This window comes from Ovis aries, chromosome 1 (assembly GCF_016772045.2).
Source record: "Ovis aries strain OAR_USU_Benz2616 breed Rambouillet chromosome 1, ARS-UI_Ramb_v3.0, whole genome shotgun sequence".
Taxonomy (NCBI): domain Eukaryota; kingdom Metazoa; phylum Chordata; class Mammalia; order Artiodactyla; family Bovidae; genus Ovis; species Ovis aries.
Window position 1 is genome coordinate 95,412,205 of NC_056054.1, and position 15,195 is coordinate 95,427,399.

The 15,195-nt window shown below is 40.4% G+C and overlaps 1 protein-coding gene across 3 annotated transcripts in view; it reads right to left on the reverse strand.

Annotated features, from left to right (window-relative positions):
* Window positions 1-15,195, reverse strand: part of SPAG17 (sperm associated antigen 17) — a 259,499-nt gene that overhangs the window by 10,290 nt on the left and 234,014 nt on the right. For all 3 annotated transcript variants that reach the window (XM_060401722.1, XM_060401717.1, XM_004002384.5), the window contains 4 exons: window positions 10,014-10,198; window positions 7,765-7,825; window positions 4,975-5,119; window positions 1,798-1,944 (listed from right to left, as the gene is read on the reverse strand). In XM_060401722.1, the coding sequence (XP_060257705.1) occupies window positions 1,805-1,944; window positions 4,975-5,119; window positions 7,765-7,825; window positions 10,014-10,198 (531 nt within the window). In that variant the 3' untranslated portion in view covers window positions 1,798-1,804. The remainder of the gene's footprint in view (window positions 1-1,797; window positions 1,945-4,974; window positions 5,120-7,764; window positions 7,826-10,013; window positions 10,199-15,195) is intronic.

The window sequence follows — 15,195 nt, forward strand, 5'->3', positions numbered from 1 at the left end:
GTGGCTCACACAGTAAAGAGTCTGCCTGCAGTGCAGGAGACTCAGGTTCGATCCCTGGGTCGGGAAGATCCCCGGAGAAGGAAATGGCAACCCACTCCAGTATTGCCTGGAGAAGCCCGTGGACTGAGGAGCCTGGCAGGCTACAGTCCATGGGGTCACAAAAAGACTAACACTTTAAATCCAATGACTGTTGATCTTATGAGGAGAGAGGTATAGAAACACTAAGGGAAGAATGCCGTTGGAGACAGGCAAAGATGAGAGTGGTGAGTTGTAGGCTGAGGAACACCAAGGGTTGCGGGGAACCAGCAGAAGATAAGCTCACAGAGCAAGTTCTCCCTCAGAGGCTACAGAGGGAATCAGCCCTGCTCACACCTCGATTCCAAACTGCAAGAGGAGAAATATCCACTGTTTTAAGTCACCTGGTCTGTGGTACTTAGTTATAGCAGCCTTGGGCAACAAATACAGATTTGTTACAGCAGTCCTAAGAAACAAATGCAAGATGTCATTGGCCTTTTTCTCTCATGACTATACAGTGGAGTCTCCCAGAGACTCTGCAATGTGCGATACGGTGACAGACGGAAGACAGAGCAGCTGTGAGAATGCAGCTGTGTTCTAGTAAAAGATTTGCCAAGATTTAATCTTCCCCTCGTTAATTTTTGTTTGGAAAAGTTATTTTTCATCAACAATTTATTTACAGTAATGTACTGTTTTTTTTAAAAACAATTTTTTAAAAGTTTTTCCCAGTTTTGATTCTATTATGGTAAATACTGATAAAAAATGACCCACATAAACAAAAGCTTTGGGGGATCCTCAGTCATTTTTAAGAATACATAAGGAGGGCTTCCTTGGTGGCTCAGTGGTAAAGAATCCGCTTGCCAATGCGGGGGACACAGGTTTGATCCCTGGTCTGGGAAGATCCCACATGCCACGCAACAACGAAGCCCGTGCACCACAACTTCTGAGCCTGCGCTCTAGGGCCTGGGAACTGAAACAAATGAAGCCCTCGTGTTCTAGGGTCTGTGCTCTGCAGCAAGAGATGCCACTGCAATAAAAAGCCCATGCACCACAGCTGGACAGTAGCCCCTGCTTGCCACAGCTAGAGAAAAACTGTGTAGCAACGAAGACCGAGCACAGCCATATATACATATTTAAGTACATGTATACAGGCTTCCCTGGTGGCTCAGACAGTAAAGAGTCCATCTGCAAGCGGGAGACCCGGGTTTGAGCCCTGGGTTGGGAAGATCCCCTGGAGGAGGGCATGGCAACCCAGTCCAGTATTCCTGCCTGACAGTCCCCAGGGACAGGAGGCTGGCAGGCTGTAGTCCACGGCATCGCAATCGGACATGACTGAGAGACTAAGCGCAGCACATAAGGAGTCTTTGAGTCCAAAAAACGCAAGAACCACTGACCTAACTGTAAATTCTCAAGTACAGAAGGGCATCCTGCTGTTGGTGTTTCTACCCTTGGAAAGTCAGATCAGTGTCAAAAATAGCACTTGAAAGAATAAACTTTAGAATCACACTGAAGTAAGTTAGATTTTTTTACTTCTTCAAGATTCTCTGAGCCTGAGTTTCCTTATTTATAAAGTGGGGGAAATATCTACCTTGTAGATAGTATGAGGATTAGATGGATAATGAATATAAATGGGTAGCTGTTATCATTATTAAAAACAAGTATTTTAATTCCACCAGACTAAGTGGCTCAGTGGTTGCTGGCTGAATGAAGATGAGAACAAATGTGAGGTCTATGGCCTCACATTTGAATGGATGACAATCAAATTACAAATGTATTACTTACCTGACTCCTAATGTGGAGAAATTTTACGGGACATGAAGACTCCGAGTGCAGAGGAAGAAATTGTAGAAATCCTCTGGACCGTGGGATTTTCTTTTCCCTGGGGAAAATCTTTTGGTCTCTTATCATAATTGCTGCTTGTTAAAACTGGTAAAATACCCATTAAGGACTATTATTTTCATGAACAAATGAGTTGTATATGCAAACTCAGATAATACTTTAGAATTAGAATCTTTGGCATCATTAGATCACTTTTAGATATTTTCGATTTAATGCAAATTCTATATGCCAAGCTTAGAGGATGAAGGATGGATATTGATCTGGAATTTCTCCGGTCCCCTCTAATGTATGTTTTTCTGTTATGTGACTGGCCTTTCTATAGGCACCATCAAACCATAACCAGGTCCCAGACCACATCAACATGCAGATTTCACGCTTTTTTGGTGCGAAGGGGAAGGAATAGATCTTGAGAAATAGGCTATGAACTATCATTGTTGACCCTGGAAGTAGACTAAAGATTTAGTAAAACTCTTTTCCCATTTCTCTGTGCCAGACAGATGGTCTCTAATCTGTAAGCAAGGAAATAGAAATGTTATTAGAGTAAATGCAAAATTATTTAATTGCTGTGATCATCAGCACGGATTCAGTCAGTCAGTTAGTTATTAGATTCAGCATCTAATAACTTGTGTGAAGAGGACGTAATTCCCAGAGTGGGGAAATCCTTCTCAGTGAGGTCTTTCCCGACTACTCATTTTAAATTTTAGTCCTTAACACTCCCTGAACTTCCTTTCTTATGTTGTCGCTGTTGTTTAGTCTTTAAGTTATGTTTAACTCTTTGCAACCGCATGGACTGTAGCCCACAAGGCTCCTCTGTCCATCAGATCTTCCCGGAAAGAATACTGGAGTGGGTTGCCATTTCCTTCTCCATGTGCTTCCTTTCCTGTTACATTTTCTATTTCTTACATTGTACTTATTGCCATTAGAGTCCACATTTCACTTATTTTGTCTACTGTCTGTCTTCCTACTGGAATGTAAGCTACATAAAGGCAGATTTGTTTCCTGTTCATTGCCGTATCCCTGATGCCCAGCACATTAGGGACACTTTTGATCTTTGAAAGAATGAACATACGTGCTCAGTTGCTAAGTCATATTTGACTCTGTGACGCCTTGGACGGTAGCCCACCAGGATCCTCTGTCCGTAGGATTTTCCTGGAAAGAGTACTGGAGTGGGTTGTCAGGGTATCTTCCTGACCCAGGGATTGATCTTGCATCTCTTGAGCCTCTTGCATTGGCAGGCAGGTTCTTTACCCCTGAACCACCTAGGAAGCCCATAAACAAATGAATACAAGTCCACTTCTATTGAATCAAGATCGCCTGACACAATTCCCCTAATTTCTCTTTCGCCTCAGAACGTCTAGACCCTTGCCCATCTTTACCCTCTCCCTTGCCAAGATTAACCCTTTAGCTCTGTTCTTGATTATCCTTTCGCCCTCTTTTGGATAGTGCTGCCTCAGTTCTCTTATTCATATTTTTAATATTTCTCTTCTGATCCATTCTTTCTCGCCTACAAGCATACGAAACATACTACACTAAACTGAAAATCTCTCCTTTGCTCTGTTCCCTCTCCAAGGCTGAGACACCATATGCTCTTGCTCTTTTCTTCAATAATAAATTGAAAGTGTATCCATACTCAGTATTTCTGCTTTCTCAACATGCAGCCATTCTTCATGTTTTGCAGTTTTTTGTCCCAACAAAATTGAGTAGTTCTACGTAAATCAGAATCCTCCTTGACATCTCCATAGCATCTGTCACCTATGTCCATATTTTCCTTGAAATTCTTTGAGATATTTCACATGTTGCCAATTGCTTGTTCTATCTCTCCTGGGTTCTCTTTTTTTCCCTCCTGCTCCCTAAACAAACCCAAATTTCTACTCATTTCCCCCATACTTTCTATCACCACTTCTGCAGCTGACAATTAAAATTATTATATTTCCAACTCTGACTCCTCAACTGAGACCCAGTCCTAAATCTCCATGATTCATTACCTGAACCTCAACACTTTCCAGTGAACTCTATGTCCTCTAACTTTCTTTTCTTAATGGGTTCCACAAAGGTCTTTCACCCACGTCCCTCTTTCATATCTACTGTTGCCACACTATAGTTCTTGTCCTTACACTTGAAGGCTTGCTGAAGGAACCTTCTAATGGTTTGTTGCATATCCAGTATCTCTTCTCCTTCAACATAGCCTATGTGATAACAATGAATTCATTTTTATAAAGACATACTGATTATATCACCCAGTCGATCAGAATTTCAATGATTCAGTGTTGCTTATATAATAAAGTTTAAGCCAAGAATTCAAAATCTCGCACAACTTGGTTCCAACCAGCTTTGCCACTATATTACTAATATTCTAAGCTCTCAACAAATTGAACTCCCTGCTTACCCTCCTGAACAACTGGAGCTTTCCTATTGCTACGTTTTGTTCATTCTTCCTAAGCCTCTTTTCATCAAAAGTTTTTGTATTCTACAAGACCCAGCTCAAAAATCAAATAGATATACCTATAACACAAAGTGGTATATGATTCATACTATTAGAGTTACAATACAGGAATCAAGCGTGAAAATTTTATTCCTGCTACCACCTTATGTGGCTTTTTAAGATAGAGTTCAATTTTCACTTTTATATGTGATAAAATATTTCATACAGGACATTGCATATACAAGGCTCTTGGTATATCTATATATTCTACATACAGGGGATCCCAATATGAAGGAATATGTCTGCAATTCAATACTTATTCATTCTCTTTCTATAATAAGGTATCTTCTACCCCCCAAGAAGATGACCAGGTTTTTTTTCTTAACACAAAGACTTGCTTTTTAAAACATTTCTGACTGTTTGATACCCCAGAGATAGCCAATAATATTGAGATTTATCCAACTTAAAGTTACATGTACTATGTGTCAGGCACTTTGCTAGATGCTTTCAAAAATGAATGAAGACACAAGTCTCTGTCCTAAGAAATTTAACTCTGTGGTTTTAAAACTAGAATAAATGAAGCTACAGAGGGCAGATGTGAGGGGATTAGGAAACACCATTTTGACCTCTGTGTTCTCCTTGCTCGAATGTAATTTTTACACTATATGTGGTGACTCAAATTGAACTTTAAAGGATATTTGCTTCCACAGGTAAGAACAGGACGTCATGCTCAGTCATAATCTCTATATTGTGAGAGATGTGAGCCAGTCCCTTGGTGCCATCCTCCCCGACAGCCATGGCGAATAACTCCACTCTCAGGTCTGCCTGCAAACCAGCCGCCACCTGAAATGCACAATGGAGCTTCAGAATCAGGCATACAGAAGCTCAAAACTTTACCATGATTCTGAGCACGTTATTCAAACTCTCCAATCTAGCTTCCTCATCTATCAGTCTGGCACAAAGGAATGACTGCTGTTTCAGCATTTGGAAGAATTACTTCATGGATTAGTTAGGTAGATTTCCATTGAGTAAGTGGGACCCAGGATAAATTTTGGAGAAAGTCAGGTGCCATTTAGGCAAAAGCCATGAGGAAACTAAATGCCAGGGTGCTGGAGGGCAAACTCTTAAGATGTCTGTAACTGTGCTATTTCTTGAATATCAGTAGTGAGGTTCTATTTATTGTCATCTCTGTGAACAAAGATGAATTTAATCAAAGACAAACATAAATTTAATCTTAAATTTAAGAGACCAGGTGAATCCCACAGTTCCTGTGCCCATGTCCCATGGTTTAGCATATTCCTACTGTAGGACCTGTAACGTGGCAAAGCCAGCAGAGGGAGACAGAATTAGTTTAAATGCCAAACTGCTTAGATCCGAAAGATGCATGGAAGAGGGTGTATCAGCAAAAAAGAAACCTGATAGACCATGAAGGAGAAACACAGCAAGGAATGGGCTTCATGCCTTGTCCCCTGAAAAGAATATATCATCTAAGCCAAGAAGGAAAGGGCTGTTTATGTTTGGAAGCCACCTCCCTAGGAGGTGGGTTAAAAAGCCAATGTGTGAACAGTTATCTGGAAAAAATAAATCAGAAACCACCACATGGAAAGCAATTAGGTACGAATATACAGTTTTTTTCTTCAATTGGGTTTTATAAATACTAGAATTGAAAAACGTTTCGGTTTTTTTTCAGTGCCGTGCTTGCGGACGTCCGCCTGCTGGAGGGTATCCAGCAGCTTCTGAGAACCAGGCCCTCAGCCCTCCAAGCCCAACAATCAGAGCAGGGCTGGGGGATGACGACGCTGCACGAGGGGAGCTGGAGGGCTGCCATAACACAGGTCCACCTGGGTTTGGAGTGCATTCATGTGGTGCTGGCAATGAACCAAGCTGAACAGTGGTGAGATTTAGATACAGAGAAGTCTATGGGCTACATTTTTCTGCCAGAGCCAAAACTACCATCAGAAAGAAAAAAGGTATAGAGTGAGCTTGGGTTTTTAGTACATATAAAGGTTGATCTAGCAGTCGTTTAGGGTTTTGGCATAATCCCTACTTAAAATGAAAAAGATTTGCTAACTTCCCAGAACAGTGGGAGAAAAGCTTGCTTTAACTGTGTTTTTGCTCTATGTTGTGAAGATTCTGAAATTCTGACATGGGGCAGTGATGAAGTGTTTCAGAGAGGTACTCGTAAATTAGTGGATTGAATCCCCAAAAGGATGTCTGTTTTGGAATTGCAGCCTGCATATTACTGTTTTATAGATCATAAGATATTGGAGCTGCAAGAGGGCTAAGAAATGATCAGTCTAAGCTCCTTTTATAGATGAGGAAAGCAAGGCGCAGAGGATTAACCAACAGCATCACAGAGCTGCTTAGTAGCACAGTTACAAGAAACCAGCTGACTTTGCACTATAGCCAACCGATTCTTCTGTGTCAACACACAGCAACTGTGACTGCTTTTAGATCTTGGGATTCAGTCAGCACAATGTGCTGGTTATGGGACTGGATGCACTCGCTCAGAGTTCGCATGAGCCTGTGCAGTCCCCATCGGTGATGAATGGCTCATTTATCTACCAGTCTTCTTATACCATCTGTTACTCAGTCACACATCTCTTGAGTGCCCAGCACGTGCCTGCTTTGTATACTTCTTATGTGTCTCACTCATTTTTAACATCTCCTGTAGCCTGGCACTATTGCTGGCATATGGGAGGAGCTCAAAGCTTGTTAAATGAGATGACAAAAGTGTTAAAGCAAACGATGATATACTGCCCAAGAAATAAAAGTCAAGGTTGATGAGTGTGATTTTATTATATTTTGAGATAACCTCTTGTTTAATCATACTACACCTCTGAAATTATATTTTGAAGTAAGTGGCAATACACATTTTATACTAAATATAATGTATCAAATAAAATCAGAACAGCTTGACATTTTGAAATTCATATTTTCAGAGATTTTTGGAGAAATGAGACAGATGGTTAATTTAAATATGCTACTATTTCTTAATATGTCATTACTATTCTCTGACAAATACCAGGAGAGCAGAACAGATTTACATAAAATGTAAAGAATGGAGTATTTATTTTTTCCAATGACTTTTCACTTTGCAGAAGGATTTGTCACAGGATATCTTTAGGTAATCAGTTTACCAAATGCATGTTAAATCATATTTTAATTTTTTTAAAAGTATTTTCAGACAACTGTATAGAATTGCACTACTGGGGCAAGTGAAGTGAGCTTCAGAAATGGTTCCATAGCTGGAAGTTTAATTCTACGTACACATAGGAGTGCTTATGTTTGTTACATGAAATGAGTGACAACAGCCAGAGAGTGTACCAGCGCCAGGAATCTGATGCTTATGATACTAGAAAAAGTCGACTTATCAACGGCTTTAACTGAGTTGGTAGAATGGTGCAAAAGCTCACTTCACTGGAAACATATACATATCTGCATGCACACACATATGGACACACACAAGACACAGCACATGGACTTACAGGCCCAGGTTTGTAAGTCACTTTCAGTCCTGTGCTGGGTGGAGGCTGCTTCACCCTAAACCTACCAGGAAAAAAAGATGGGAATAAATTGATGCCATAATGAAAAACATGAGCACGAATGAACTGGGAAGTAATAAAATCAGGAAGGTGTTAATATTGGCTACACGGGAGCAGGGGGTCCAGACTAGTAGAAAAACAATCTAATATCCAGTTGGAAGGAGAATCTGGGGCCTGTTTCACAACTGCCTTTCCAACAGTTTTCATCGGCGTCAAACTGACTCCAAACCGGGTTTCAACCCTTTGTTATCAGATGCTGACGAGCAGCCTGGGCCTGGGCAGAGGGTTGTGAACGTTTGGCTGGCGTGTGCACCGCAGCGTAGCCGCCAGCATGAACACAAATGCTGACTGCCAGATCATTAAGCTGAAGAATAAAGGCTCTTTTGGAAAGCAGTGGAGCGTGGGAGCCAGTCTTGCTCTGTCGTGGTATGGGGTTTGCATGTTTGGGGAGAAGAGAAACAGAAAAGGCTCAGAAAATGTAGGAGAACTTGAAAAGCCCTGGACTCACACATGGTACTTGTTGATCTCTTCCCCTTCCTGCAGTTTGTGGGCTCTGCCTGAAGGTTAAAGACCTGGAGTAAATTAAAATGTCAAGGGCAGTCGATCTCCATGTTGACCCCAACTGGGCTCCCTCTACCATCCGCTTTGCTATCTGTCCTGTAGTGGCTGATCTGAACAAGCTGAGCAGTGACATCTATAAAACTAAAATTCTATACTGGACACACAGGGTCTCCTTGGGTGAGTTTAACTAAGTTTGAGGTTGACTCTCCATTTGTCCCCACCCATTTTTTGGCAACAACCCCAAAAAGCAATGATGTCTGATCTGGCGGTGTGATCCCCTCCAGTTTCTTCCAAGGAAATGAACATGATCCCTGAAGTTGAGGACCTGCCTCAACTAAAATGGGACAGTGATCTTCTCAATCAGATGCTCCTGTAGCTATGCCCTGTCTGACTTCCAATCCTGAGTCCAGAATCATAAATGCTCTCAAAGGACTTGTTAGTGACACTGAGAATAACTCTGCACTCTGAAATATACATGTATCCCATTTTTATGGGGGTAAAGTTCCCCACAATCCTGATGCTTACTACAAAATAGTACAGAGGAGATTTTGTAATTGGGAATTGTCTTGGAATAGATGTGGACCCAATGGGAAGGACTGATCTCCCACAAGAAGCAGTGACCACAGCTGTGTTGATAAAGCAAGGTGCTCCAAAGAACTGTCACTCAGGGGATGAGAGATCTACCCTTGCTGAAGCCTACAAGACCTTTTAAGACAAGTTACTCAGTTCCCTTATATCATAACAGTCTCTAAGATCTCTACACACTTTAAGATTCTATTGGTTTTGACCTGGAAATGAAGGACTGAAGTGACTTTCTTGTCACTTAATGCCAGATAGAGTATATTTTCTGTTGGGAATACAGACTGTGAGTTAAGTTATTTGCTATTAATTTTGAGTCACATCATTAGAGTCAAAGTGACCTTGATGATTAAGGGTTAATTTTTTCCTTTTTGCCTCAATTATGCAGAATTAACATAATTAAAATCATGTTTAGATCACAGAGTGTCAACAAATATTAGTTGGTGTTATAGTTGGTGGTGGATTTGAGAAATGGACTTTCAAGTTTTCCACATTAGTTATTGTTTTGTGTATTGTTTATTGTAACACTTGTACAGCTTCTCTTTGATTTTTTGCTGGGACATATCAGGTCTTGAGGTGCTCCTACTAAAGTAAGAATAATCACTAATGGTAAGGCAAAGAAATGGGTCTTCCCTGATGGCTCAGCAGTAAGGAATCAGCCTGCAATGCAGGATATGTGGGTTCAACCCTCAAATTGGGAAGATCCCCTGGAGGTTATCAAACTGGCAAACCACTTCAGTATTCTTGCCTGGAGAATCCCATGGTCAGAGGAGCCTGGTGGGCTACAGTCCAAAGGGTTACAAAGAGTTGGACATGACTGAGCAGCACATAAAGAAATACCTACTATATAACTGAGGTTTGGTAAATACTGATTTGTTGAAGAATGGATGAATGGATGAATTAGTGAATGGCTGAATGAATGATGCTAAGATTCAAGAGTTCAGGTGTAATTACAGTTCAGTCCAATAAACATTCACTGATGTAGGCTACCAAAGGCAAGTCACAGAGCAAGGGAAGGTGATCTGAGCATACACTTGGAGCCTTGGCCTCACCTGCAGAAGTCCACTCCAACATTCTTGAGCTTTACAGTGGTGGCATACGTGTGTCCTTCTTCGAGCACTCCAAATTTCACCACGGGTGGGAGAAGATGGAATCCAAAGGGAGATGAATTTATATTATTAATGGCAGCAGATGCCACAGAGGATGTTCTCACTCTTCCTCCAACAGAATCTTGCGTCTTCGTCGAAAAAGGAAAAAAGCAATAAAACAATTGCATTCCCAAGGTAATAAAGACAAGTGGCTCATGTTTGACCCCTGGGTTGGGAAGATCCCTTGGAGGAGGAAATGGCAACCCACTCCAGTATTCTCACCTGGAAAATCTCATGGTCAGAGGAGCCTGGTGGGCTATATACATATATATATATATATACAGTTGCAAAGAGTTGACACAACTGAGCAACTTAACATGCAAGATAATAAAAAGGCTCAGGCCCTACACACATACCCCCCCACCCCCACCCCAGGCCATGCAGCAAACCATGCAGCAAGCCTCCCCTGCGCTACAACCAGCCTTTAGTCACCACACAGGCATGGCCTTGCAGACAACTGAGTCAGGGCCCGTCTTGCCTCCAGCATGCCCATGGCAGTAGGCCCTACCACAACAGAAAGGCTCAGGCAGCCCCCACATAAGGACACCCCTCCCTACACAGCTCTGGTGACCAGAGGGAAAAAGGACGATGGGCCCAAGGGACATCTCCTACATGAGCTGCTTCTACAAGATCAGACACTGTAACCAACCTACTTAACTCATGGAAATAAACAAAGAGAACTGGGCAAAATGAGGACACACAGGAATATGTTCCAAACAAAGGAACAACACATAATCTCAGAAAAAGAACTGAACAAAGTAGAGGTGATCAATCCAGCCAATAGAGAGTTCAAAACAAAGATCATAAAGATGCTCACTGAACTCAGGAGAAGAATGAATGAATCCAGCGGAAATTTCAACAAAGAGTTATAAAAAATAATAACCGGGGGTGAAGAATATAATAACTGAAATAAAAATTGCACTAGAAAGAAAACAGTAGATTGGATGATACAGAGGAATGGTTCAGTAACCTGGAACACAGTAGTAAAAATCACCTAAGCTGAACAGAAGAAAAGCGAAAAAAGCAAAAATAAATAAATGAAGATAGTTCAAGGGACTTCTGGGACAATATCAAGCACACTAACAGTTGCAAACAGGGGACCTAGATGGAGAAGAGAAAAGGGGGCAGAGGACTTAGTTGAAGAAATAATCGCTGAAAATGTCACTAACCTGGGAGAAGAAACTAGACATTCAGGTCCAGGAAGCACAGAGTGTCCCAAACAGGATTAACCGTAAAAGGCCCATTCCACAACAAATTAATCAAAATGCCAAAAATCAAAGATAAAGAGAGAATCTTAAAGAAGGAAGAGAACAGCAACTAATTATGCACAAGAGAACTACCATAAGACCATCGGCTGACTTTTCAACAGAAACTGTACAGACCAGAAAGGAGGGACATAATACATTCAAAAGTGATGAAAGGGAAAAATCTGCAACCAAGAAGACTCTACTTGGTAGGGCTATCATTCACATTTGAGAGAGAGAGAGAGAATTTTGCAGACAAGCAAAAGCTAAGAGAGTTCAGTGCCACTAAACCGGCTTTCCCCAAATGTTAAAGGGACCTCTCTAAGGGAAAAGGCCACAACTATAATTACAAAAACCATGCAAGGAAAAATCTCACTGATAAAGACAGATATATAGTAAAGGTAGTAGATCAACCACTTATAAAGCCAGCAGGATAGAAGGTTAAAGGATAAAAGCAGGAAAATTATGTATATCCACAATGAGAAGTGAAGGGGTACAGAAAACAAAAAGATGTAACACAGCTGACATCAAAACACAAAATGTGTGTGTGTAAGGGGAGAGATGAAGAGTTGTTCGAATGCATTCAAACCCAGGAGATTATTAACTTAAAATAATCTTGTGTGTGTGTGTGTTTGTGTATATATGGTTATATGTTATAATATATGAACCTCATGGTAACCACAAACCTATAAAATATACTCACACAAAAAAGAGAAAGGAATCCAAACATAACACTAAAAACAGTAATCAAAGGGAAGAGTCTAAGAATGAACAAAAAAGAACTATAAACACATGCAAAAAAATGAACAAAATGTCTGTAAGTACATACCTATCAATAATTACTTCAGTGTAAATGTACTAAATATTCCAATCAAATGACAGAAAGTGCTTTAATGGATAGAAATCAGGACCTATATAAATGCTGCCAACAAGAGCTTCACTTCAGATTTAAAGACACAGACTGAAAATGAAGGGATGGAAAAAGCTATTCCATGCAATGGAAACAAAAAGAAAGCCAGGGTAGCAATACTTTCATCGGGAAAAGTAGACAGTAAAACAAAGACTGTAACGAGACAAAGAAGGACATTATATAATGATGAAGCCTATAAATAAACACACGCTTTTATGGTTAGTCTATGACAAAGGCAAGAGTTACAGTGGGAAAAGACAGCCTTTTTGATAAATGGTGTTGGGAAAACTGGACAGCTCCATGCAAGATAATCAAAGTGGACTACTTTCTCACATCATATCCAAAAATAATACTTAAAATGTATTGAACACTTAAATATAAGACCTGAAACTACAACACTCCTAGAATAAAAGAGAAACAACATGCTCTTTGGCATCAATCTTAGTAACTTTTTTTTTGGTATCTGCTTCTTCATGTAAGAGAAACAAAAATGAACAAATGAGACTACAACAAACTAAACTTTTTGCATAGTGAAGGAAACTGTCAACAAATGATACATTGCAGTACTGAATGGGAAAGGATATATGTGAACAATATATCAGATAAAGGGGTAATATCCAAAATATTCTTGCCTGGAGAATTCCAGGGACAGAGGAGCCTGGTGGGCTGCCGTCTATGGGGTTGCAGAGTCGGACATGACTGAAGCGACTTAGCAGCAGCAGCAGCATCAAAAATATACAAAACATTCAAACAATTCACATCAAAAAGTTAAGAAACCCAATTAAAAAATGGACAGAGGACCTGAAAAAACTTTTTTTTTCCCAAAGAAGACATATATATAGGATAGGTAACAGATACATGAAAAGATGCTCAGCATGACTAATCATTAGGTAAATGCCAATCAAAACCATGAGATGCAACCTCATGCCTATCAGAATGGTTATCATCAAAAAGATATCAAATAACAAGTGTTGGCAAGGATGTGGAAAAAAGGGAATCCTCATACACTCTTGATGAAATTGTAAACTGGGGCAGCCATTATGAAAAACAGCATAAAGGAAATTTAACAGAAACTACCATATGATCCAGCAACTTTACTTCTGGATATTTACCCAAAGAAAATAAAATTACTAATTTGAAAAATTATATCCACACCAATATTTGTTGCAGCATTATTTATAATAGCCAAGATATGAAAGTAACATATATTTAGATGTTCACTAATAGACAAATAGAAAAAAAGATGTGATATATATACACATATATATACACACATATATATATACACACACACAGAATATTCCTCAGCCATAGAAAAAGAAATCTTGTCATTTTCAACAACATGGATGAATCTGCTGCTGCTAAGTCACTTCAGTCGTGTCCGACTCTGTGCGACCCCATAGACGGCAGCCTACCAGGCTCCCTCGTCCCTGGGATTCTCCAGGCAAGAACACTGGAGTGGGTTGCCATTTCCTTCTCCAATGCATGAAAGTGAAAAGTGAAAGGGAAGTCACTCAGTTGTGTCTGACTCTTAGCGACCCCATGGACTGCAGCCTACCAGGCTCCTCCGTCCATCTAGAGGGAATTATATTACGTAAAATAATTCAAAGAAAAGGCAATATTGTATGTCACATATATAGAGTCTAAAAAACAAAACAATCAAAACAAAATGAAAATAGACTCAGATACAAAACACAAATGGGTGGTTGACCAAAAGGAAGGGACTGGGGGGATGGAATAGGTAAAGGGGGTTAAGACATACAAACATCCAGTTATAAAATACATAAGGCACAGGAATGTAATGTAAGGAATACAGTCAATAATACTGTAATAACTTTGTATGGGACAGATGGTTACTAGACTCATGGTGATCATTTCATACTGTATGAAATGATACAAAGTATCAAATACAAGTATCAAATACAAAAAATTTGATACAAGTATCAAATCTCTATGTGGTACAAATGAAACTAACATAATCTTGTAAGTCAATTATATTTCAGGTAAATAAAGGCTCTGTCACTGGAGGAAAATAACTGCTTGGCTAGGAGAGGAAATGAACATTTATGGTCTACGTAATCCTTATCACAGCACAGTAAGGAAGTATTTTAGGCTTTAAGGATAGGGAAGTTCAAGTTCAGAGAACTGGAAGACAGATAACTTGCTCAAAGTGGTAAGTGGCAGACTAAAGTTTCAGACTCAAATTTACCTGGTTCCAAAGTTGGTGCTCTTCCCTCTGTGCCTGTGGTTATCCTATTTTAACTTCTATCAGAGCCACCAGGAAGACCGGTTAAGACACCAATTGATGACTCTACTCCCAGAGTTTCTCCATTAGTAAGTCTGGGATGGGCTGGGGTAGAGCAGCGGTCCCCAAACTTTCTGGCACCACAGAATAGTGTCATGGAAGACAATTTTTCCACAGATGGGGCAGGAGTAGATAGGGATGGTTTCTGGATGATTCAAGCGCATTATATTTATTGTGCACTTTATTTCTATTATTATTACATCAGTTCCACCTCAGATCATCAGGCATTAGATTCTGGAGGTTGGGGACCTCTGGAGTAGAGAATAGGTAGGTGCAGAGGGGAAGGGCCTACAAAGATAAGGGAAACCTGCTCTGCAGAGGAGCACTGTCTACTGAGAACAAATTGCTGACTCCACCCCCCAAATTTCTCCACTAGCACATCTGGGATGGAGCCCATGAATCTGCACTTATAACAAGTTCTCAGGTGTTGCCAGTGCTGACAGTCAAATAATCATGCTTTGAGAACCACTGCCCTATGCGGTTATTTCCCAAGTCAGCAGCATTGACCTCACCTGGGGGCCTGTTAAAACTGCAGAATCTCAGGCTTCACAGCAGACCCAATGAGAAAGAATCTATATTTTAACAAGGTTCCTAAATAACTCACATGTACATTAAAGTCTGAGAAGC